At 42.2% G+C, this 23,808-nt stretch overlaps 1 protein-coding gene across 14 annotated transcripts in view; it reads right to left on the bottom strand.

Annotated features, from left to right (window-relative positions):
• Positions 1-23,808, bottom strand: part of CELF2 (CUGBP Elav-like family member 2) — a 456,675-nt gene that overhangs the window by 111,660 nt on the left and 321,207 nt on the right. For 13 of the 14 annotated variants that reach the window (XM_061346212.1, XM_061346209.1, XM_061346206.1 and 10 more), the window contains one exon: positions 15,565-15,761. In XM_061346212.1, coding sequence (XP_061202196.1) covers positions 15,565-15,742 — 178 coding nt within the window. In that variant the 5' untranslated portion in view covers positions 15,743-15,761. Of the gene's footprint in view, positions 1-15,564; positions 15,762-15,926; positions 16,248-23,808 lie in introns of those variants that run through there. The other variant, XM_061346214.1, reaches the window with a different exon arrangement.

Below are 23,808 nucleotides of genomic sequence, written 5' to 3'. Positions count from 1 at the left end.
CTCAACCAAGCTCAGCTATGATCACACAGGGACACTGAGCCCTGTCTCCTGGTATATTCAGGTACCATTATACCTCCAACCCAGAAGAACACGTGGATCCAAGTTTTATGTCTGGTCCAAGCATAAAATTTGTTTTACAACAAAGTCAACACAAGTTGTTTAGATTCCGAGCGCCCAGCAGTTCCCATCACTTGAACTAGAGGCCACAGCCACCGCCAAAATATCAGTAATACTTCAGAGTCGAAAAATGTTTTCTTTAATAATTTTAGAGAGAGAGCACTTTCATGTGAAAGAGAAACAGAAGTGTTTTGAAATGGCAAGATCATTCCTCGGCCCTAAGCAGTGCTCCTCTGAACAAGCTGTTTGCACAATCCAGACACCTCCATCTTCACATAAACAGTTTGTTGAATTAATAAAACTTATAAACAGACTTATATCACTATTCTACCAGCTGCAGATGAGCTATATTCACTGAGCAATCTCTTACCACAAAAATATTTTAATTGAAATTAGTCTTAATGTCTGTTACTCCTTCTCCCACAAGCTAACATCCAGGCACTTTGAAATGCATATTAGCTACTTCAGTAAATAAGATGAGCAATTGTTGGTTTTCTTAACCACACAGGGCATAAGTGGGTGATCTTTTTATATGGCCTGGATGATGAAAAAGACATTAAGTATTAGAACTTTTCCTGTTTGAGTAGCCCAGTGAGAGGAAGCCAACTTTGCTGCTTGCTCTTGTCATCTCCAGAGTGTCAGAGTTTCCATGAGCACTGCCTCCCCAAGTCCCACAATCAAAGCCTCAGCCCTGGACGCCCCAGTCTTTTTTTTTTCAGGGTGTTTTTCCAATGCTGTGAGCAACTACCCGAAGTCTGTTCCCTTGACGTGCTCGATTTGGCAAGTGAGAGAGAAATGCTGTTAGATGGGAAGGAAAAAAGAGGAAGAAAAGGGGTGAAGTAGGCACATTCCCTTCTCCTACTCACTCTCTAATGGTCTTTGTGCTATTTTCTTTTAAATCTTAATTTAAAATTTCAACCCTTTACAGTAAGATCAGCAAGAACAGATCTTTGCTTCAAGAAGGATGCACAAAGCCCTTTTTGTTGAGGACATGGGTCCAGGACCCTGGCGTCTGGGCTGTGCAGCCTTCAGTGCAGGCATGCGTTCAACCCTTCCCGTCCATCTACGCCATCAGTGTTTCAGGACAAAGATCATTTCACCAATCTGTTTGTACAGCATATTGCACAATCTGTTATGTGCATCTGCAACACAAACAGCAAGCGGTAATAAGAGCATGTGGATGAGGATGGAGCCCTAGATTCCGGGTCTCTTTGTTATCTATGGTGTGCAGACCCCGACCCACAGTGGAGGTGGCTGCACCTCTGACTTGCTGTGTGCACACAATGTACTATGGGCACTCTTCATGAAATCCAAATGCTGCATATTCCCTACAAAAAATTCTTAAATGTTTTTGCTTGGTTTTTTTTTTCCTTTTCCCCCCCTTCCTCCTATTTCAAGGGAGTCATTCAGAAGGTAAAACCATGACCATACCAATGGGAATGAGACATCAAATTACCTTTTGAAATATCCTCCTGAAATAAAAAAACAAAGCTATGAAACTTAGGAAGAAAGAGGAATAGTCCATGCCAGATGCTGCCGAACGAATGTTCAATCATAAAGGCTATATGCAAACATCTGAAAAAAAAAGCTCCCTACTTTTAAACAGATTGTTCCCCCCCCCATCACATCAGACTGAAGCAGTAATAATGTTTCTCATCCTCACTGAAGATCTGATTATTTTTTTAAAGATAGCAAGCACTTCTGACGCTTGCCACGCAGCACATCGCGCTCTCACTCCTTGCAGCACAGATTGCCAGGCTGCTGCTTTACTGCTGATTTCTCTGCTGTGAACTGAGCCCTTGAACATTTTCACGGGGGAAAAGCAGATCAGTGATTTTTTAAGGAAGCTAAACAATTCCGTGTAATGAACATCGGTTCACACGGGCAATTACTATTTCTCCCCCTAACCCCACTAACACCCCCCCCCCGAAAAAAACATGAAAACAATGAGGAGATTGTAATTCCTTTGAATGGCATGTGCCTTACTGATTGTGCCAGAATGTCAACTGCATGCAGAAACACGGGTGGGTGAAGTTCAGGAGTGACATGTGGATCATTAAAATGTAAGATGTGTAGGTGAATAAAAACTTTTGCCATTTGATTTGGGCAACAATAAAGTTGCTGTAGAAACTATTCCACTGTTTCCCAATTTCTATAAAAGACTGGTTCAAAACCTCCTTTTTTCTTTTTTTGTTCTGTTTTTTTGTTGCTGAATGAATGGAGAATAAAAGATTTTTTTTGCTAGGCTTCATGTATTCGCTTTTTAAAGAATGCATGTGAAAGGAAAAGAAAATAATATCAAACATCAAGGAGATGCATAATCCGTGATATTTCTGACATTCACAAATATTCAGCAAAAACATCCAATATATCACATTTTCTCCTTAATGGTTAAAACATAAGAGCAGAGTAGGCAAAATGTGGGTATCTTTATCACTGGCTTGAAGCATGTCTCTGGCTATGTCACTAGGTTTTTCCATGTGCATGAGTTTTCCATTTATATAGTGTGAATATGTTAACGTAGCTTATTTGCATTCCTGCTTTTATGTAGGAAGTCACACAAAATACCTTTCTGGATCTCATTGTGCCATCTCCGTATAATCCTGCATTAATAACAGCATTTAAAATACCACCAGGGTTATTCAGTGAAATCCCTCTGCCACCACCATCAGTTACTGTACTTATTAGTGGAGGGCCTTGCATGGATCACCCCAACACTCCTCCTGTTTTACACCCAGACTTGCACTCGCGCTGCTTGTCTCCATCACAGTCATTGTCCAAAACAGCTACATCGAAACTAGGAAAGACGCTCTACCAAAATCACACCTTCATTAGACACCATCTGTAAGAGGAATCTCCCTAAACAGCCTTCTTACAGGCCTTGGTGATTACACATGACGTACACACGTTAATACCTGTTCCTCACTCCCAGCCTATTCCCATGCAGCCAAGCAGTGAAGAAAATGCTTTAACTTTAATCAGTTGCTGAAGTCATCAGGGCTGTGTGCTTAGTTGAACAGGGGTCTTTATAAGCCAAATATTATTCTTAGTAATAAGGAGACCCGGCAATACACTAGATGGAGTATTTGATAGTATGTAACATTAATTCAATTAAATCCCCTTACAGCACACACTCTGCAGCTAATGCAGTTTACAGTGAAATTTTCCCTGGCATTCATTTACATATAAGTGATGCCCTTATCTTGTCATGAGGAAATTTCTGAAGGTTACTTGTACTGTGCATATGTAAATCTACAGGCTATGCTGACCTTTAGTTGTGAGATTTTAACTGCTTAAACTGCAGCTAATAATAAAATTAGTAATAATAATAATACCACCCTACTTTCACACGTCACATTTTAACTCAATATATACCCAAGTAAGAACGAGCAAGCAAGAAAGCAGAGAAAGGCATTACATGCTAACAGCTCAGGACTGGAAAGGAAAGCTAACACTGTTGGAAACGTAAACTCTGGGAGATGACACACATAGAAACCAGAATTGTAATAGAGTGCTTTGCTCAATTCTTGATGTGAGGGAGATGTAGTCATGTTTACCTTTCATACACAAGCTGGTATTAATAGCTATGCTGACTCCAGCATCATACTGCAATATTATCTTCTGTGTGAATCAGAAGAGAGATCCACATCTATTAACCAAACTGTAGGGTTTTGGTGACACTTGCAGGTGCTCTCCCACAGTAGCCCAGTGATATACTGGAAAGCAACCTAAATCATTTACAAAACTGGAAACTGGGAGGTGTCAGTCAAAAAAAAACTAAACCCCAACAAATGAACAAACCAACCCCAAAGTAAAACTTAGGATGCTTCAGCGTCCACAACTGTTCATCAATATAATGTCTTGAGAGTTTAATGAAATATTGGAAGGATGGCAACAGAGACAGGAAGATAAACCTGCTGAGCATGATGGAAAACAAGGATTTTGGAAAGCTCCACCTATACACAGTGGACATTTCAGGCCTTTGTCTATGGTAAACTTTCCCTTACAACCTTATCTTAGGCTCTTTTTGTCTTTTTTTCCACAGCAATGAGAAGCACCCTGGAATTTAAGATCAACTCCATTTTTCCCTTTAAAAATGGGGAAGAAACAGTACATTTTGGGCTACTTGGGCAGTGTGCACCAAGCAGGGCATAACCAAGCAATCCACACTCCTAAGTGCTGATGGCCATGGGAGGTGAGTAATACCAGGTCTAAAGGGGAAAAAAAACTTAGACCACAGAAGATTTTTCTCCTCTGTACGTGTGTCCACGTAGATGTGAGTAAGGGTGAGAAACATTTGACATAATTACGTGTATTTGGCCATCAAAGCTTACCAAGGCTTTATTATTATTTTTATTAAATAAAAAGAGGGAACCAAGGACCCTGCTCTTCTCATTTCCACCCTCCTGCTCAAACCCAGATGCTTGTCACATTAAGCGACATCAAGTGATTTCGTTCAGCTCTTCCAGCACACAATAGCAGACCTTCAAGGGAGAACATGGGACCATGAAGCATTTTAAAACTCTTAAATAAAATGTGGGCTCCAGGAGGCTCTCATTCAGAAGTAATGTTTTCCCTTCCACAGAGAGTTTCCCCACGCTCCGGTGAAGTGAATTAAAACTGACACTGAGAAAAATCTAATTGAGCCAGAGACAACACAACACTTTTCACTATAGAAACTGAAGCCTCAGCGGAATTACGCAGGTTAATATAGCCCATTTTAAAGCTACAATGATTTTTGTATCCCATGATCTGCAAATAATAAAGGAAGCTTGTTGTTTAATACTTATTGTTTTAGGGTGGGGGGGCATAGGAGGCGTGGGAGCCAGTGCTCCACACTCCACATAGCAGTCTTCATCAGACTGGATGAACACGTGAATAAACTAATGAAGATCTCACCTAAGCAGTGTTAACATAACAAAATCTTCATATCAACCAGCTCAGGGACTGAAGTGCTGAGAATGAAGGGAGCAGATTTGATGCAGGCAGCACAAGAACAGCACAAGCAGATTGTTACTGTCTGCCTGCTCAAAGTGACTTGAAAATTTTAGGATAAGTCACCCCAGGCCTCTGCCTCTCTATTCTTCCAGCTGGTAAAAGCTGAGTGATGATATTTGTCTCCCTTTGCAAAACACTTGGAGATCTATGGCTGAAGCAGCAGTGCTGTTCCTTATGGTGCCATGCTCATCCGTGCAGCTAGAAAGTTTCATGCAGTACATTACATTAATCTGCTCCCTATTGCGGTGCAGCTCCCTAAAACTGCAGTTGAAAGTGTGACATTTTGAACTACTAGATGTTTAATTATGGTTTATTCTCCCAATTCAGGCAAATAATAGTTTATTAGAAAACATCTTCCACCTCTTCACAACTCATTCTTTCAAAAGAATTCATGACTGATGTAGTAGTTATTTTAAATGAAAACCACAGGGTAGTAAGACACAAATAATAGTGAATTCATGCACCACAGACTTTAATCTGCACAGTGAAAGTCTAATGTCCCACTTAAAACCACATACTCATGGGCATAGATTAGATAGCAAATAGGTTCAGTGAAAACCTGAAAAGATCCAGTGGAAACGTTCAGATTTAATCTACTCACTGATTTGATTCAGAGTGTTTTTATAAGCAATTAGAAAGACACAGATTCCTGAAAATGCTTTCTTCCCTGAGATAGATAGACCAGCAGATTTACATGGCATATGCAGCGTATGCAGCCTTCCACCCATAGCTCACTGGCTTGGATTAAGCTCAAACCAGGCTTAGAAGCCACTACCACACTTTATCCTCAGGGAGTTATTTGCAATTCTTTTGAAATATGCTGATGGTTACAGTGAAACTGATGTCTAAAATAAAGTAACACTACAATTGGCATGACACATGCTTTCCTGGCACCTGCATCACAGGAGTCTGACACTGAGTAGGTTGTGTGTTTTACCAGACCCAAAGCAAGTGCAATGCTGTCCCCTCTTGTTACCCTGCTCCAGCAGAAAATACAGGGTGACAAGGTCTGGTGTGGGGAAGATGGAAATAATGAACTATTAATTAATTAATTAACTTACACTGTAAATGCTACATATACACCCATTTTGTAACATGCTTCAGAAATATAAAGAGTAACAGACATCCTTTCAAGGCTTTCCTAGGGGTTAAATTTCACATTAAGAACTAGCAAAACTGATGACTATTTACACTAAAATGTTTTACAAGGTATTTAGCTTTTTATAGTGACCCATCACTCTAATATTTATGTGACTCTCACATCAACTCTGCAGTAACAGCTACATTCTTACTGCCTTGAAGTCTCTTCTGTCTTTTAATGAGCAGAACTTCTTGCACTGTGGGTTTTAATTTTAGGCTTTAATTTATTTGTGCATGTGTGTGCATGTGTGCTTGTGTGAGATATTAGTGCTGTGACAGGAGCAGGAGATGAAAGCAATAAAATGCCATTCTTGCTGTGGAAGTCAGAGACTTGGAAGCTGCAGTGCAGCTGAAATACATGCTCATAAGGCTACTCCCCAATTACACTTCATTTTTTACATTGCCCAGTTGTCAAAGGGTTTCTTCCTTTGAGCTCCATGCCAAAGCAGATGAAGACTTCAGACTGGTTCTCAAATCCTTTGCAAGACCTCCTCTTACGCTATGAGCAAAGGATTCAAACATTCCACCTGAACAGAATTAGAAAAGAGAAGGGTTGTGTTTGGGTTATTTTTTTAAGCCATTGTTGTTTAACAAAAACACACATCATTTTTTTATGTGGCAAGCAGATAAATATTGTATGCTTGTTCATTTAATAGCAAATTGGAAGAGGAAAGAGTTTCAGTGCCACAACAGTGTCATAAAAAGATCGAAACTCATTGATGGGAGCTTTAATATGCAACTGAAGAAATTGGATCCCATAAATCTCAAACTGACAGTATCTGGCACTATTACAGAGGTATATATTTTAAATGCAGGCACCAATCTTGAAAACACTTAAACACGCATGTGATTTTATGTCTGAGTATTATACCCATTGATTAATTCCTGTGAGCAATGGCGTGCATGACTTGACTTAGATTTTTTCCATGCGTTACAATTTTTGCCTTTGAGATTACATATTTGAGAGACCAAGGTTTGGCATATTATTCAGATTCAACAATACAACTTGATTAGCTGTTTTTTTCCAATTTTATTGAAAGTTCAGGCTGTCTTAACTGCCTGCCTATGTGTTTTTTCTGATGTAATGATGGCATTATGAAAATCAGATTACCTATTTATATGGTCAAAACATTTGGGGTTATTTTTTGTAAAGTTTTTCCAAAACATTCTATAGGCAAATACTGGACAGTGTATCAAAGAAGTCGACGTTATTGCAAAGAATTGTGTGCCTTTTCTAACTACTGTGCAAAACATTCTTTTCCAGCATTGTCTAGACAAAACCCCACTATTGTTTAAGCCCCTTCATTTTCAGTCATTAGCCTTTAATTATTTTTAAATATAATTAAAAATAGATAGACATACCCCTTCCTTTTTTGTTTTCGTATTATTCCTGAACATACCTTCACCTGTATTCCTGGAGTTGATGAATGTATCTGGAAAGCTCTTGAATCTATTTCATGCCTGAACTGGAGCTCTAACATCCATTTATCTAACTTGCCTTTTCCTCAAGTCCTACTCTTATACTGGCTGGTCTGCATATGAGGTTTCTATCAGTGCAACTTAAATGATTCATGTAGTTACAGTTTATGCACTTTTTCAGCACAGATGTAATTAGTAATGTGCTTATACAGTCTTAGCTTCATTTTGAAAATTCATATACAGCTGTAAATCATAGTTAAGCTGCTACAAAACTGCAACCAATGAGCCCCGAAGCAATCTACTTTAATCCCTTAGAGATGTGTTATTTGTATTTCTTACAGCAACACCTAGGGTCCTCACTTCTGGACCAAACCTCCACTGTGACAAATACTATAAAACCACAGAGTGAAAGGATGCCTAAAAAAAGCTTAATTCTGCTACAGCTCCAGTCATCCACAGGCTGTATATAGGAACTTCAGGAACAATGCTAGGGAAGCTTCCTCTTTAAGAACCAGCTGAAATCCACTCTCTATGTAACACCCCCAACATCCTCTACTCTTCCTGTTCTGGAGTCACAATTCTCCGCTCCTGTTAGTGTCTTCACAAGTATCTTCCACTACCTCTGCACTGTCTGCTGGGCTTGGTTTGCTGTGATGCTTTTTTGCTACTAAAGGGGCTAACTTTCTTGCCATGGTCAACAATGGGAATATAGAGTGAGACTGATTTACAGGGGCAAAAGGTTTGTAGTCAAGTACGCAATGGGACGTTACCCTCATCTACTCCCTCCCTTCAAAGCAATACAAAAATACCAGGAGTCATCAGTCACAGACCCTCTTCATACCACTGTCAGCTGTGTCCCCCACAGCCTTGGCACCTTGTCCTGCTTACACGGTTAAACCGTGCAGGGATGTGAGGAGCAGTCATGTCACACACTGCTCCAGACACATTATGTTAAAATATTAAATGGAAGCAAGAAAGAAAAAAGTTTCTTTTGGAACTTTTCTTACTGCAGCTTCTGGAAGATCATTCTCTGCTCTGCAAGTGGAGGAAGAAAGTTTGTCTTAAGAAGATGGATTTTTTTTCTCTTGTCCTGCTGCTTCTCAATCTCAAGTCTACGCTGCGCAGACACTAGGCTTAATATTAATTGAAAGAGCTTACCTATTCCTGCCTTAAGAATGCACTTCAACACACTGAGAAACTTCAATTGTATGCCCTTGTAACTTTTTCTTTCCAAACCAAGGTATAATCCTGTATTCTTCCTCAGCTTTTCCCTTTTTAACTTTCTTGAAAGTCAATGCTTGAAGCCCCTTTACAAGTTAACCTTCTTAGACCTTTCACCATGGCTTAACCCTTCCTCACTTCATACAAAGTCATGCTGCTCTTCTCTGGACCTCTGCCCTTTTCTATAAAATGGTACTAAATATTGGTAACTGTAGTTTAAACATGATCAAAAAAACTCCTTCTTTAAGTGGTACAGTATTTCCCTGAAAGCTCTATTCAATGCTTCCATTTATAGAGCTGTGCATTTTCTGTGCCTTTTTGACCACATGGACACAAAACATCAAGTCAGTCTTTTTAGGATATGTGCACTCTTCAAATCCTCTCCTGCTCTCGAACCTTTGAAAAATACACTCATACAACATAGGTGTGCACTCAAAACTCAAATTTGCTCACGGTTTGTTTTACCCAACTGAATCTCTTTGTATTGGACTGTTTCCTCCAGGTTATCAGCTGGCTTCATCCCCATCCAGTCCCTTCTGCGTGAACCAAAAAGTTGGATAACAAGTTGGTGGTTCATTCTGTCAAAGCCATTTACATAGAGAGTGAAAAAGTATTGATCTCCAGTAACAGTCCCTGTTGCTCTCCAATCATCGTCCCCTCTCTTCCCCTGGCCCGTAACCTTTCCCCATTCTAATCTGCCCTCCATCATCTAACCAGCTGCCTTCTCCATTTGAAAATGGGCCCTTCTCTGCTTCACCAGTAACTGTATGTGTTACTCTCCTGTGTGACACTATGTGAAATGCCCCTGGGAAATCAGCTTGATTACATACACAATTTCACACCTGTCCACTTTCAGAGAAAGCTCTTGAAAAACTCTGGTAGATTGGTCAAATAAGAACTACCTTTTATAAAAATCAGTTCACATCTGTAATGTATTTCATAATGCCACTTATAACCCATATAATATTACAGAATAAGGTTCTTTAAGGTTTAAATTCAAATATCCTAAAGAAGCTGAAACTTAACAACTCAGCTTTACCATTCACCCTCCCTCTCCATTGTACTTGTATCATAGAATAGTTATGGTTGGAAAGGGCCTTAAGATAATCCAGTTCCAATCCCCCTGCCATGGGCAGGGACACCTCACACTAAACCATCTCACCCAAAGCTTCATCCAGCCTGGCTTTGAACACCACCAGGGATGGAGCATTCACAACCTCCCTGGGCAACCCATTCCAGGGCCTCCCACCCTCACAGTAAAGAATTTCTTCCTCATATCCAATCTAAACTTCCCCTGTTTAAGTTTGAACCCATTACCCCTTGTCCTATCACTACAGTCCCTAATAAAGAGTCCCTTCCCAGCACCCTTCAGATACTGGAAGGCTGCTCTCAGGTCTCCATGCAGCCTTCTCCAGGATGAACAGCCCCAACTTTCTCAGCCTATCTTCATACGGGAGGTACTCCAGTCCCCTGATCATCCTCGTGGCCCTCCTCTGGACTTGTTCCAACAGTTCCATGTCCTTTTTATGTTGAGGACACCAGAACTCCACACAATACTCCAAGTGAGGTCTCCTGAGAGCAGAGTAGAGGGGCAGGATCACCTTTTTTGACCTGCTGGTCACGCTCCTTTTGATGTAGCCCAGGATACGGTTGCTTTCTGGGCTGCAAGCGCACTCTGAAGCCAGCTCAGGTTCATTTTCTCATTGACCAGCACCCCCAAGTACTTCTCTGCAGGGCTGTTCTGAATTTCTTCTTTGCCCAACCTGTAGCTGTGCATGGGATTGCTCCGACCCAGGTGTAGGACCTTGTATCTGACAGCAATGTGTGGCTTTGTTGTGTGAAACTTCACACAGTGCCCAATGCATCTGCTACAAAAAATACGCAAGGTACTTTGTCATTCAGTATATGACAGATATCAAATTTGCAATTGTAACAGAAGATCTCCCAGCCATGATCACTAAAATTCAGTCTAAACCAGAAACGTATAATGGCTGTGGTCTCAAGCACTGCATTCAACAGCTTATATGCTCCTGATGCACCTCATTGGATCTCAAAAGCTAAACAATGTTCATGTGGACCTGTGAGAGCATTCAAAACACAGAGTAAGTCAGAATGCGTAGAGAAATGCTGACTCCTGGAGCACTGGCTGAAGGGAGCTCTCAAAAAGCATCTCAAATAGTTTTGCAAAACACGATGTATTGAAATTGCTCCAAAGAGCAGCAGGTACAATTAGTTGAATGGCAATACAAGGCAAGGAACAGTTGGTCTTTCCTGCTGATGAGGACAGTCAGGGTGGGCTTGTGTGATAACTGGCATGCCACTGCTCTGCTCTCATGCTTGACTCTTGTGCGGAAAATGGGGCACTGTAAACAGGAGGGAAGAAACCATCCCTCCTGCCTTCATGAGGGGGTTTCTGAAGGACTCATCTGTAGCTGCAGTGGTACCCAAACAAACCAGAGAACTTCTGCCTCCATTATAACTTTTCCGTCCAGTCTCTCCTGTATGCACCAGATGAATGCCTCATTATTAGATTCCTCTGCTTTCTTCCTTGTAGACTTAAATTACCATGTTAAATAGGATAATAATAAACACTGGCCTTTAACTACAGCACATCCTTGTTCACTCAGCAGCCTCACTCTAATCTGATAAAGGGTCTGTAAAAGGCTATAAGAAAACATGGAGTTAGTTCTTACACGGGTGCCTCTCCTCTGTTTTCTGCACCACAGCACAAGCAGGCTCAGACTCACAAAGCTGCTTTACGGGACCTTGATCCCTACAAAAATTAACAGGTATCAAAATAGGCGCAAGGTACGAAAAGCACATCATGGATCTGGCCCAGCACTCTTCTGCTGCATTTCAATAGGCAAAAGTAGCCCTGTGCCATCTGCCTGCTTCTGCACTCAGACTCCGAAACAAAAGCAGCCAAGGAAATCTTTCCAGCTTAGGAGAACAGTGGGGAAGGAAAGAGATCTTGGGGGTCTATACTGCCTTCACAATGAGCTGGCTGTATTTGAGGTATTACAGAAGCGCTCTTTAATAACTACTCTGAGAAAAAGTCATCTATCCAACCCAGAATAAATTATATGAAGGAAGCAAGCTGGATTGGGAACAGAGAGGGCTGATCTGCCTAGACTTGAATCCCCTTAGCCCTCAGAAGCTGAAAGTGCCATTTATTTCAGTGTTACAGGATTTCCTGCCTTCATTTATTTATTTCTTTATTTAGTTTATCTAATCCCCTGGATTTCCTTTGCTGCAGAAAGAGGACAAAACCTTGCAAAACAGGCGATGAACACAAAGTCAAATCACCTTGCTGAGCTCTTTCGTGCATCCAACAAGAACCCAAGAACTGCACACTGCAGAACGCACGAGGAGTTTCCTACTGACACAGGATATTCCAACCACTACCCACTGAAATGCAGTTCACAAATAATAAAGCCAAGCTTTGCACTAGCAGCAATGTATCTGTGGAAGTAAGGCGGGTTTCCTCTAGTTTCCCAAAGAGAGTAAAACTTGGCTTTCTACCTGTCTTCCTTCTCCTCCTTCTGCTTTGCAGAGCTGGCAAGTGATACAGAAAAGGAGGAAAGACATGAACTAGGCCGTCTGTCGTTGGAGGGTATGAAAGACATTCTTAATAACAGCAGGAGAGAGAGAAGCCTATGGTTATTTTTGACAGAATTGGGAGAGACTCAGATTGCAGCTTCATAAACAGCTCATCAGAGAAAAATTCCGTCCAAATTGGAGAAGCCCCTTTGGCCAAGCTAACAGAAATACACAGCCCATGTCTGCTAAGAGAGGACTCTTTCAAAAATCAAAATGCCTTTCATCAAAGAACAAAATCACACTGGCACACACACACACCTCCACCCCCCCCATGGTGTAGTAGCATTATCTTGCATTTTTGTCATTGCAATTCATGGATTGCAGATACCAGCCTGTGAATGTTCTGCACAACACCCAGCCATGACCATGCGATGAGATGAAAAACGGACCTTTTCCAGTGTGACTCAATCACAAGGTCCCTGTGATGCACTGTTCTGCACAGCTGGAGGTGATGCAGAGAGGCAATGGCCAGGAAAATGGCTGCAATCACCCCAACCAGGTCAAAGAAAATGAAAATGGTCGTTTTCAGGGGGTGTTTACACAAATGGAGAACAGGGGGTTGGACTAGATGATCTCTTGAGGTCCCTTCCAACCCTTGGGATTCTGTGATTCTATGGAATTCGACCGCTCATCCAAACAAAGAGTCAAAACTCATCTTCATCATTAAATGCCAGCTTGATAGCACAGGTGAAGAATTTCTCGTGCATCATGATCACAAGACAATCAGATATTTGTGTGTTTGTTTCTAAAATTCTTAACAACCGCTTGCACAGAAGCCTTTGTGCTACTGGACTAAGATAAAGATCATTCCTAGTCAAGAGGTACCCACAAGAAACTCAAGAGCTTTCTCTATCTAGCAACCTTGCTGGCAGGCTGAGCCAGGAGGAAGGATTAAGCCAGCATGCAGATACACTCCACCAAAGCTTCCACAGGAAAAGCTCACCACCAGAGGAGCTTGCTGCTGTGTCAGGGAAATGGACATCTGAAGATTATTTGGTCTTTCTTGAGGATTCATTTAATTTACTTATTAAAATACATATTGCCTAAAGTGACCTAAGAGCATCATCTCTGCATGCCTGGAAAGGGTCCAAGGAAAAACACCCCAAACCCCCCCAAAGTCTCCAAAAAACTCCAATAAACAAACAACCACCTTTCAAAAGGAATACTGAATATGGGAGCTACAAACCTGCATAATTAGTCTACAGTGATTTGCATGACCTGTGCTTAATCCTTATGCCTTCCATCTCCCTGCCAAGCAGGTACAGCATAATGGAAAACACTAGAGAAACGGGAATCAATGGCTTGCTTCTGTCTAACCACAATACCATTCTCACTTCATTTACTGCTTAGTGGGAAGGCATTTCTGTGGCACAGGAATCAGCTCTTTCTAAATGGACAAGTCTCAAAGTTCAGCATTTTAGTGGTTTCAACTAACTAGGAGTTTGCTCATCCATAGCAGCCCAGACTGCAGAAAATCCAGTTGCTTGACCTCTTAATGCTGTCTTCTATCCAGCATTACAAGAAAAAAACACTTGGTGAGGGCTCTGTGGTAACACAGCAGGGGGCTGCATGCTACAATACATCTATCCTGGGAATAGAGGGAGCTGGAAGCAGAACTAGACCGAAACACTCCAACAAGAAGCACCTTCTGCTTCTGAAGGAAAAGAGCAATCTAGGATGGGGACTTGGTTAGCTGCAGGGTATGGTGAGATGCCACCTTCCCTGCCACTGGTGTGACACCCACGCATCAAGTCTTTTAACCAGAACTGATATATGCAAGCAACCCAAACCAGAATTATAGAATCACAGAATCATAGAACAGGTAGGGTTGGAAGGGACCTTAAGATCATCTAGTTTGCAAAAGACCCGTAATGAACTAATATCACTCAAAGCACAAAAATGCTTCAAGTGGGCACCAAAAAAAGGTCACTGAGAGGATCATCTGTCCCATAACAGGGCAAGGGGGCAATGCTGAGCCTTGGCAATGCTTTGTACAAAGCACAGAAGCACCAAAAATTGTGCCATGTGCCTCACATTGGAGCAATCACTACTCACTAAACTGGAGATCTCAAGTGAGTGCTGTTTTGTACTATCAGCTGCCAGCCCAAAAAATCATCATATAATATCCTCTGTAGCATGTGTGCTTTAAAGGTTTTTAGAAGCAGTGGCAGGAGTGCAGTAAGAATGAAGAACTATCTAGTAAACTTACAGCCAGGCACACATGCATATTTAGTTGTGCCTCCGAGATGCAGTAATTATTTGTAATGCTGGCAACACTTTCATGTACCAAACCTTAAGTGTAAATGAAAGTACAGAGCTATAAGGGTGAAAAACTGCATTCTGTGAAACAAAATATTTACTGTCTACATGTAAGCATATATTATACTCACATAGCTATAACATATATTCATATACATTATAGCTATAATATACAGAATTCTCATGTGTCTGAATATGCATAGATATACAGTGAAAGAAAGCACTACAGTAAAGGATAAATACTTTACACATGGAAGGAAATACAACCCTTTCATTTAGAAAAGTACCAGTGCCAAAAATGAATCCTTCAACATGACTGCAGAAAAGAAATCACATTTTGGGAAAGGGCAGGGCGACTCTATTTTGTAAGTTTTATTGCCCCTGGAGCAATGACGTCGCAAAAGCCCTTTGCTATAATTTGTCCCCTTTTATGTCCTTATAATTATTCCCACCTGGGGTGCAAGGAGAGGGAATGAAAGGAAGTAGAAAATTATATTTTTTCATGAGCTAATCCTGGGAAAGTGACCACTCAGGTTTCCATGTTTCTCAGCAATAATAATTTAAACAAGGACAGCAATCTTTGGTTATTGTTTGCACAGTTGGAATGCACGCTTCCAGATAACAGACATTTAAACTGCAGTTTAAGAAGAGGAACACAGTAATCGATAGGTATTCAGCAGTCCTCTACTCTTAGGAGTGCTGCACAGCTCAACAGAGTATGCTTCAAAAAAGCCCAGATGCAAAGCTGTCTGGAAAGCAAGATCATGAGAAACAAACAAACTGAAAGCAAAGAGAGCACAACTACTGTACCTTTACTTTGGGGAGGGTTCTGACTTCTGTCTCGGAGAACATTAATCTGGTAGACAGCTCCATAAGGCTCAAAAAGTTCTTTTAACTCTTTTTCTGACCATGAACGGGGAATCTGTCCAACAAACATCTTAATGGCATCTGGGTCTGGTTGGTCTGAATGATCCAAAGCTCCATTCATCTTGTTAGCTGTGCCGTTACTAGAAAGTAGAAGAGATTAAAAAGAGAAGGCAAGTTAGACTATCCAGTTTTCATGTGCACTAGATGCAGAAGATGATGTCAATTGGCACAAAGCAGGAGAAAAAAAAATAAATCAGTATTTAATTAATAGCATAAGTATTATGAACAAAAACCAATACGATTACATTTTTCATTGAGTATGGTTTTCTCTGCAGGCTGCTGCTTAATGTCATTATATAAGAAGAGCGAGGCACAACGCAAACTGGGAGTTGTGCGTTTCGAAGCAGAGGATAGTTGCAAATAAGTGCAGATTTCTCTCCATGGCTGCTGTAAACAGAACTGCAGTGAATTCTCACTGAACTGGCTACTGGCAGAAATAAGGCAGTGCATGTGTGTGTGTTTTGTAATAAAGTCACATGAAAGGAGTATGAAACATTTGGCAATCTGTCAGATGACTAATACAAGATGCCAGTGATGAATTTGCAGATTGTGTGAAGCATCCATGTGTGCATCAAATTAGGATGATATTGCCTAGAATGGAAAACACTCCAGCTATGTGGCTGGTTGATGCCGATTAGTTGCCTACGCTCTTTAAAAAGCAGAAGCAGTCTGGAGAGCTCCAGTTTAAAGCACATTGTTTACTGCACCCTGACATAAAGACAAAAAAGCGCAGTTCAAAAAGGCAAAATTGCCTATATTTTATTGCAAAAATGAAAATGCTGCTTCAAAAAAGTTTTTCTCCCTGCAAAAAGCCATGAGCTTGTTGAAAATCTTCACACCCTGTAAACTGTTACTCTGTCTGATCTCCAGATGTACACTGAAGTTTGAAACAACCATGTGCTTTTGCCGGGGAAAAGAACACAAAATAACCTGCTCTGAGAAACAAATGACATACTACGGTTTAGGAAGAATGCCACTTATAAACCACCTAAACATGTAAGAGTTGTATTCTTATATGAAAATAGTTTAACGTACAGAACAAAAGTAAAAATACCAAGAAAACCGCCTCACATCACTATTGATAATTAAAGTGAGTAATTTCAACTAGTTACTTGGCTGGAGACTCCATAACTGGTAATATTTGGATGCTTCGGTTTCAAGAAAGAACACTAATGAGATGTGACTTCTAGAGCATTCCTCCTATCTTTCAACCAGGGAAAGGAGTGAAATAGCCTGTGTTCAGCACTGTCGAGAGTTGATCAATGCAGAATTCAGGCGTTTCAGAGCCACCTGCCACTATCAAAAACCTTGGCTTTAATTTCAGTGTCTCCATTTGATGATAGTTCAGCAGAGAATGCCCAGAGGAGGACTTGGAAGAGCTCAAAAACTGCACAACCAGATGAAAATCATAGTTTACATGTGGAAAAAAAAATAGTATCTAAGAATGGAAAGAAAAAACTGACCCTGTGTTAATTCCCCTGTCTCACAGCTGTAACCCGTGCAAAGACAAATTAGTTTCCATCTCCTGGAAAGCATAATTCACCTGAGCACATTAATATTCCCATATTAACTTTAGCACTTTTCCTGCTTACGGCAGGAAGGTGGAAGTTATATTAAAGGTGCATTTTAAACCAACAGGGAGTTTGATCACTGTTTATGAAGCATCTTCAATGTGAAATAGCAGACAACAAGACTTATCACACTCACTTTTAGGCAAAATTCATATTGATTCTAGCGTAGTGCCTAAGCAAGAGATTGAAAGATCTGGTCCAGCCCTTTACTACATGCATAAATACCTTCTCTTTTCTTACATACGGTCTTTGTTTTGAAGATGTTCTGCAGGTCATAAGCACATCTGGAAAGACTCTGATTTCTCCAGGCCTTACAAACTGCATTGTTCATATGGATGTAATGCTGAAACCAAACCAAACCAACAAACCAAAGAACCACCCTCAAAAATTCTCCAAGAAGCAGAAATACTCTGACTGACCCAATTGAATGATACCCCATGGGAACAACTGTCAAGACTTTCATGGAGCCATAGGCATGTAACTAACGCTTACATCACTCCATTATTTCTTTCCAGTTCCTATTCCTTTATGAAAAACCTAATCTGTTAAACAACCTCCCCACTAGTGAGGTTGAAAAATCCCTGACCCATAGCTGAAAATAACTAAGGAAAATGCTCACACATTATTTTGAACCTGAGAAGACATTAAAAGGTAGAAACTTAGCTCTGCAGCCCGCAGCTTTGGCCTGGACTCAGTCAACTATTTTCTGTCAGAAATGGCTTCACTGCTCACTTCATTTATTCTCTATGTTGTTTACATTGTAAAAATGAATTGAGTTCATTTTTTAAATTATGCCCTTCATCTATTCTCTCTGTTGGATCTCTTCTTTAAGAAATCCACATACAATTGCTGCTTTAGCCCAAAATTACAGCAAAGGTCATATTTAATGAAGAATAACAAGTTTATTCCTTTGCTTTTTCCTTTGCGCAAATTACCTCTACCACCAACAGCACTGCAATTTCCATTGCTAACAAGCCAATTTTTAGGAAACCACAAAACCAAACACTTCTACCTGTTTTCTCATGTTAATGAACCCATTAGCATCAAGTTCCTCCTTTGAGCTAAAGGTTTAGGCACAGGCCAAGATTTCTTCTAATTCCACAAAATGCTTAAGCCCTTTCTTTACTTTAGTGGAACTGAAGTCCAATTATGTTCATCATATTCCTTAAATGTTTTATTGGATAAATATGCTTAAAGGCTCTGACTCCTGGTGTAGGCTACCTCATGCCGTGATGCTGAGGTGAGCAGCTCGAGAGAGGACGCCTTCAACACCAGAGTAGGAGGAGAGCAGCGTCCAGGAGCCTCAGTTCAGAGCGGCAACAGCCCCCAAGGGAGCCTCAAGGCTTCGCCAGGCCCTGCCCAGGAGCCGGCAGCTCCGCTGAGGGGAGCAGGGACTCACGGGGCGAGCCGAGAGGAACGGCGCTAGCCCTGAGGGAGTAAAAACCTGCCCCAGGGAGCGCAGGCAGGCAACAAAGCGCGCAGGCGAGAGGGATGGTGAGCGCCCGCCTCATGAGCATGAACTCATCCAGAACTGCTTTCCAGTTCTGCGGTGGGCTAACGAGGAAACGCATGTGCACCAGAAACAGGCAGCTGGTGCACTGCTAAAGAAGACCTCTACTGGTGCTGCCAGGAAAAAGCAGCGGGTTGTAGTAGCAGGGGACTCTACTTTGAAAGGGACAGAGGCACTCGTCTGTCGGCCAGACCCAGTCCCAAGGCAGGCGTGTTGCCTTCCAAGAGCACTGATCAGGGATGTTGCAGAGAGGCTGCCTCCTCTAATAAGCCCCACGGACTACTGCCCACTTCTAGGAGTCCATGTGGGTGCTAGGGATATAGATAGTAAGTAGCCCAGAGAACAGAAAGAAGGGCTACAGAGCCCTGGGAGAGGTGGTTAGGGGCTCTGGAGCTCAGACTGGCTTTTCGTCGATTCTCCAGCATACAGGGGAGGACCTTAAAAAAGCTAGGAGGATTAGCCAGGTTAATAAATGGTTAAAAGGGTGGTGCCATAGTCAGGAGTTTGGAGGTCTTGAACATGGGACCCAAGTTTGTAGTCCAGGTCTACTGGGGGATGGTGGAGCTGCTCAGCACCATATTGGTAGGAGGCTTGCCAGGCAGGTCAAGGATGCTTTAAAGTAGATGTGTTGGAGGAGGGGGGCATCATTCCATCCCAACACACCCAGTCAGCTGCCAGCACCTATAATAAATGCTCGGAGCAACGTAGAGAGATTCCAGCCGCTCCAGCCAATGAGCTGACTTCATTTGGAGCTCAGCTCAGATGCCTCTATACAAATGCCCGTAGTATGGGGAGCAAACAGGAGGAATTCAGAGTTGCATGCACATCTATAGAGGTATGATATAATAGCCATCACAGAAACATGGTGGGACAGCTCCTATGACTGGAGTGTTGGAATAGAAGGTTACAGGCTCTTAAGAAAAGGCAGGCCTGGCAGGCAGGGAGGGGGAATTGCCCTTTATGTTAGGGATAGGCTGGCGAGTACGGAGCTGTCTGGGGACAGGTGAGCAGTTAACAGAGAGTTTGTGGGTCAGGATTAAAGGGAGAAGAGTGATGGGAGACATTACTGTGGGGATCTGTTGCAGACCGCCTGATCAAAAGGAATCTGCAGATGAAGCACTCTATAGACAGATAGGAAAAGCCTCATGCTCACAGGCCCTCGTTCTCATGGGGGACTTCAACCACCCTGACATCTGTTGGAATGACGGTACGGCCTGGCACAAGCAATCCAGGAGGTTCCTTGATTGTGTGGAAGACAACTTCCTTCTGCAAGTAATAGAGGAGCCGACAAGGAGAGGTGCCATGCTTGACCTTGTGCTCACCAACAGGGAAGGGCTGGTTGGAAATGTGACGCTCCAGGGCAGCCTTGAATGCAGCGACCACGAGATGGTTGAATTTGAGATCCTTAGGACAGTGAGAAGAGCGCGCAGCAAGCTCACTGCCCTGGACTTCAAGAGAGCAGACTTTGGCTTCTTCAGGAACCTGCTCAGTAAGGTTCCATGGGATATAGCCCTAGAGGGCAGGGGGGCCCAAGACTCTTGGTTGATATTCAAGGATCACCTGCTACAAGCTCAGGAGTGTTGCATCCTAACTACAAGGAAGTGCAGCAGGAGGGCCAGGAGACCTCCTTGGATGCATAAGGAGCTGCTGAGGAAAATTCAAAGGAAAAAAGAGGCTTATAAAAGGTGGAAGCAAGGACAGGCGACCTGGGAAGAATACAGGGATGTTGTCCAGGAAGCTAGGGAGCAGGTTAGGAAGGCTGAGGCCCAGTTAGAATTAAACTTGGCTAGGGATGTTAAGGACAACAGGAATGGATTCTGTAGGTACGTATCGAATAAAAAACAGACTAGGGACAATGTAGGCCCCCTCCGGAAGGTATCGGGAGAACTGGCTAACCTGGGTTTGGAGAAGGATGAGGTTCTTAATGACTTCTTTGCCTCAGACTTCACTGACAAATGCTCTGACCGCACCACCCAAGTCTTGGAAGGCAGACACAGGCACTGTGACAATGAAGACCTTGGGCCCACTGTAGGAGAGGATCTGGTTCAAGACCATCTTAAAAACCTGAACATACACAAGTCCATGGGACCTGATGAAACCCATCCGCGGCTCCTGACGGAGCTGGCAAATGAAGTTGATAAACCACTGGCCATCATATTTGAAAAATCATGGCAGTCAGGTGAAGTTCCAAACGACTGGAAAAAGGGAAATATAACGCCCATTTTCAAGAAGGGCAAAATGGATGACCCAGGGAATCACAGACCAGTCAGTCTCACCTCTGTGCCTGGCAAAATCTTAAACAGGGGAAGTTTAGATTGGATATAAGGAGGAAATTCTTTACTGTGAGAGTGGTGAGGTACTGGAATGGGTTGCCTAGGGAAGTTGTGAATGCTCCATCCCTGGTGGTGTTCAAGGCCAGGTTGGACAGAGCCTTGGGTGAGATGGTTTAGTGTGAGGTGTCCCTGCCCATGGCAGGGGGATTGGAACTGGATGATCTTAAGGTCCTTTCCAACCCTAACTATTCTATGATGCTATGCAAAGATTCAGTGGGCAGATTTTGGTACTTGCCGCCTGAATTATCTTGGGTAAGTCATTAAAAATGTCTGGACTGTATCCCACCATCTCTGCCAATCCACTAACTCCAGCAGATTTAGGATAAAACCAAGTATAACTTAGACTCTACTTTTGATCCTTTTATACCATAAGGTAGGGGTTTCACTGAGTAGCCAAGTTTGGTGGGGTTGATAGGCTGAAGAAAAGACACTAATTCCTACAAGTACAGCTGAAATCCTTTCTAAATCACATCTCCTTTAACATCAGTGCAAACTAAGGCTCTGAAGCACCTCAGAGGAGGCATCACTCTCTAACTTTTGGGGTGATGAGGAGCACATAAGTGCTGTTGCAGCAGTGGCACTTGCAGTAAGCATTCTCACCCAGCTTTGGCAACAGCCATAGGACTGCAGCCAACTGCAGACAAACTGAACAAGCAATTAAAAGAACAGAAAGATAACAATGGAAAAAAAGCCCCACAATTTTATAGTTTCTATGAACCTGATCCCTGCAGTGTACTTGAAGGTTCCACTGAGGAACACAGCTATACAGCACACCCGCCTGATGGTTCAGTTGTCACATAGCTTGTTGAGACAATACAAAATCCAGCCAAATATACTTGATCCCTTGCAAATAGTCTCTGCTAAAGATGAATTCCCTTGTCCTTTCCCAACCTTCATCTTCGCCCAATGGACATTAGTGCTCTGCACTAAGTCACCAACAGCTGCAGGGGTTTTCGTTACTCCTCCAACACAACAGCTCTCAGAGGAGACCTTTCCCTCCTGCTGTACCCAAGTAATAACAAGGCAGAAGAGAAACCACATGCTGAACTTTCCAAGAAGCAGGAACGCATTGCTTGCAAATGCTTAGGTTTATTTCTTGAAAGCATGACCCTACCGAGATAGCTGTATCTACAGGACGCTAATGAGAATGGGATCCCTTGACAGTTACTGTCAGCCCCCAAATGATGACATATGTATTAAAAAAAAAGAAAAAAAGAAAAAAAGATAATGTGGCTTGCTGCCTTAACACATCAGCAGCCCTTTCCTCTATGGCCAATTTAGCTCACTGGACTCAGGGGTGACCCAGCACATCATCTTCACTGACAAGGTGTCAACCATATCGTAGAGAGTAGCTTGAGGGCAGAGATTAAGCCATTGAGTTGCTGGCTGCTTGTGGTTGCTGCCAGAGCATCCTCTCTCCCAATTTGGGCCAATTTTCCTTCTAATAACCTAACTACCATTCCATCATTTCAACAAGTTGACAGGGCCACTCTTTGAGGAGCTAGAGATTGTTTTAATATCACTGCTGTTTAAGCAGAAGCACCCGAAAAACCTAGTAGACACCTTCTCTGTCTCTCCCATTCCTATCTGTAATTACAGCAAGACTGCTAAAAGAGAACTTACTGCTTAGGAGAGAGAAGGAGACTTCAGAAAAAAAAAACTCTGGATCAAAAGGGACTCTCTCAAACTCATCGCTGTTAAGAGCTTTGGCATTAATCTATGTTAATTTCCAATAATGAACTAGGTGTCAAGCCACGTGCTGAGAAACAGTTGTTAACGGGGACCAGTTTATGTAAGACCCGTTTTCCAAATATGTTTCTAACCCTGCCCAGAACCATTCTCACTGTTCCATTTTGGTTAATTCATGTCTCAACCCTCACCCTATTTTACCATTTTGCTGGGGATTTGCCTTTTTCACATTCTATGGTACAACATGTGGAGGAGAACACTGAACTCCCTCTAAAAGCCAACATAACAATAAGAACATGATAATGAATGGGTTCCAAGTATAGAGACTACTAAATCCATCCCAGTGCAGAGGCATTTCTACGCATCAGAGTTTTACAGTAATAAATGTTCACATCTGAGCTATGAAGCCACTGCCAGGATATCACACACAAGCTGGCAAAAGGGACAACACCCATTTGAAGGACTTCAACTGCTGTCAAGAGAGACAAACAAGCATCACCTTACTTGAAAGATCGTAATTGCTGGTTTACGAGCAAATTTTATCTGGAAGGACCCAAAAGGGCTTTGTAAACTCATTGTTTACGGAGGAATGACTTCATCGTAAGGTGACAGACGGCAGCTGTTTAATGACATGGAGCATTATCGCACAACAATTTCAGCCAGGAAGGGTAGAACAATACCATACCCAATTGAAAACTGCAGGGGGCTGTGATTTATAGACACAGAATGTAATTACCTACATTGGATTCTGGCCAGCAAAATAAAGGCCAGAACCTCTGAAAAACACCAAAAAAAAAAAAAAAAAGTAGCTTCATATTTTTAAGCTGCAAATGACCAGGTCTCTGTGTTTCATCTCCAAAAGCTTTCTGGCCCATCAGCATTTTCACAGTGCAGTTGCTCATAAGCAGCTCAAAGGAAAGATGATGCTTCAGAAATCATTAGCTGTGTCTGCGGTAGTGTCTTGTACGGTTTTTGGCAGAACTATTAAATGCTAATAATGCTAATAATTACTATTAAGTAATAC

The sequence above is a fragment of the Neopsephotus bourkii genome, unplaced genomic scaffold (assembly GCF_033783945.1).
Source record: "Neopsephotus bourkii isolate Nb327-2 ecotype Australia unplaced genomic scaffold, CSIRO-AGI_Nbou_v1 NB_266, whole genome shotgun sequence".
Lineage (NCBI taxonomy): Eukaryota > Metazoa > Chordata > Aves > Psittaciformes > Psittacidae > Neopsephotus > Neopsephotus bourkii.
This window is presented reverse-complemented; position numbering and strand designations above follow the sequence as displayed.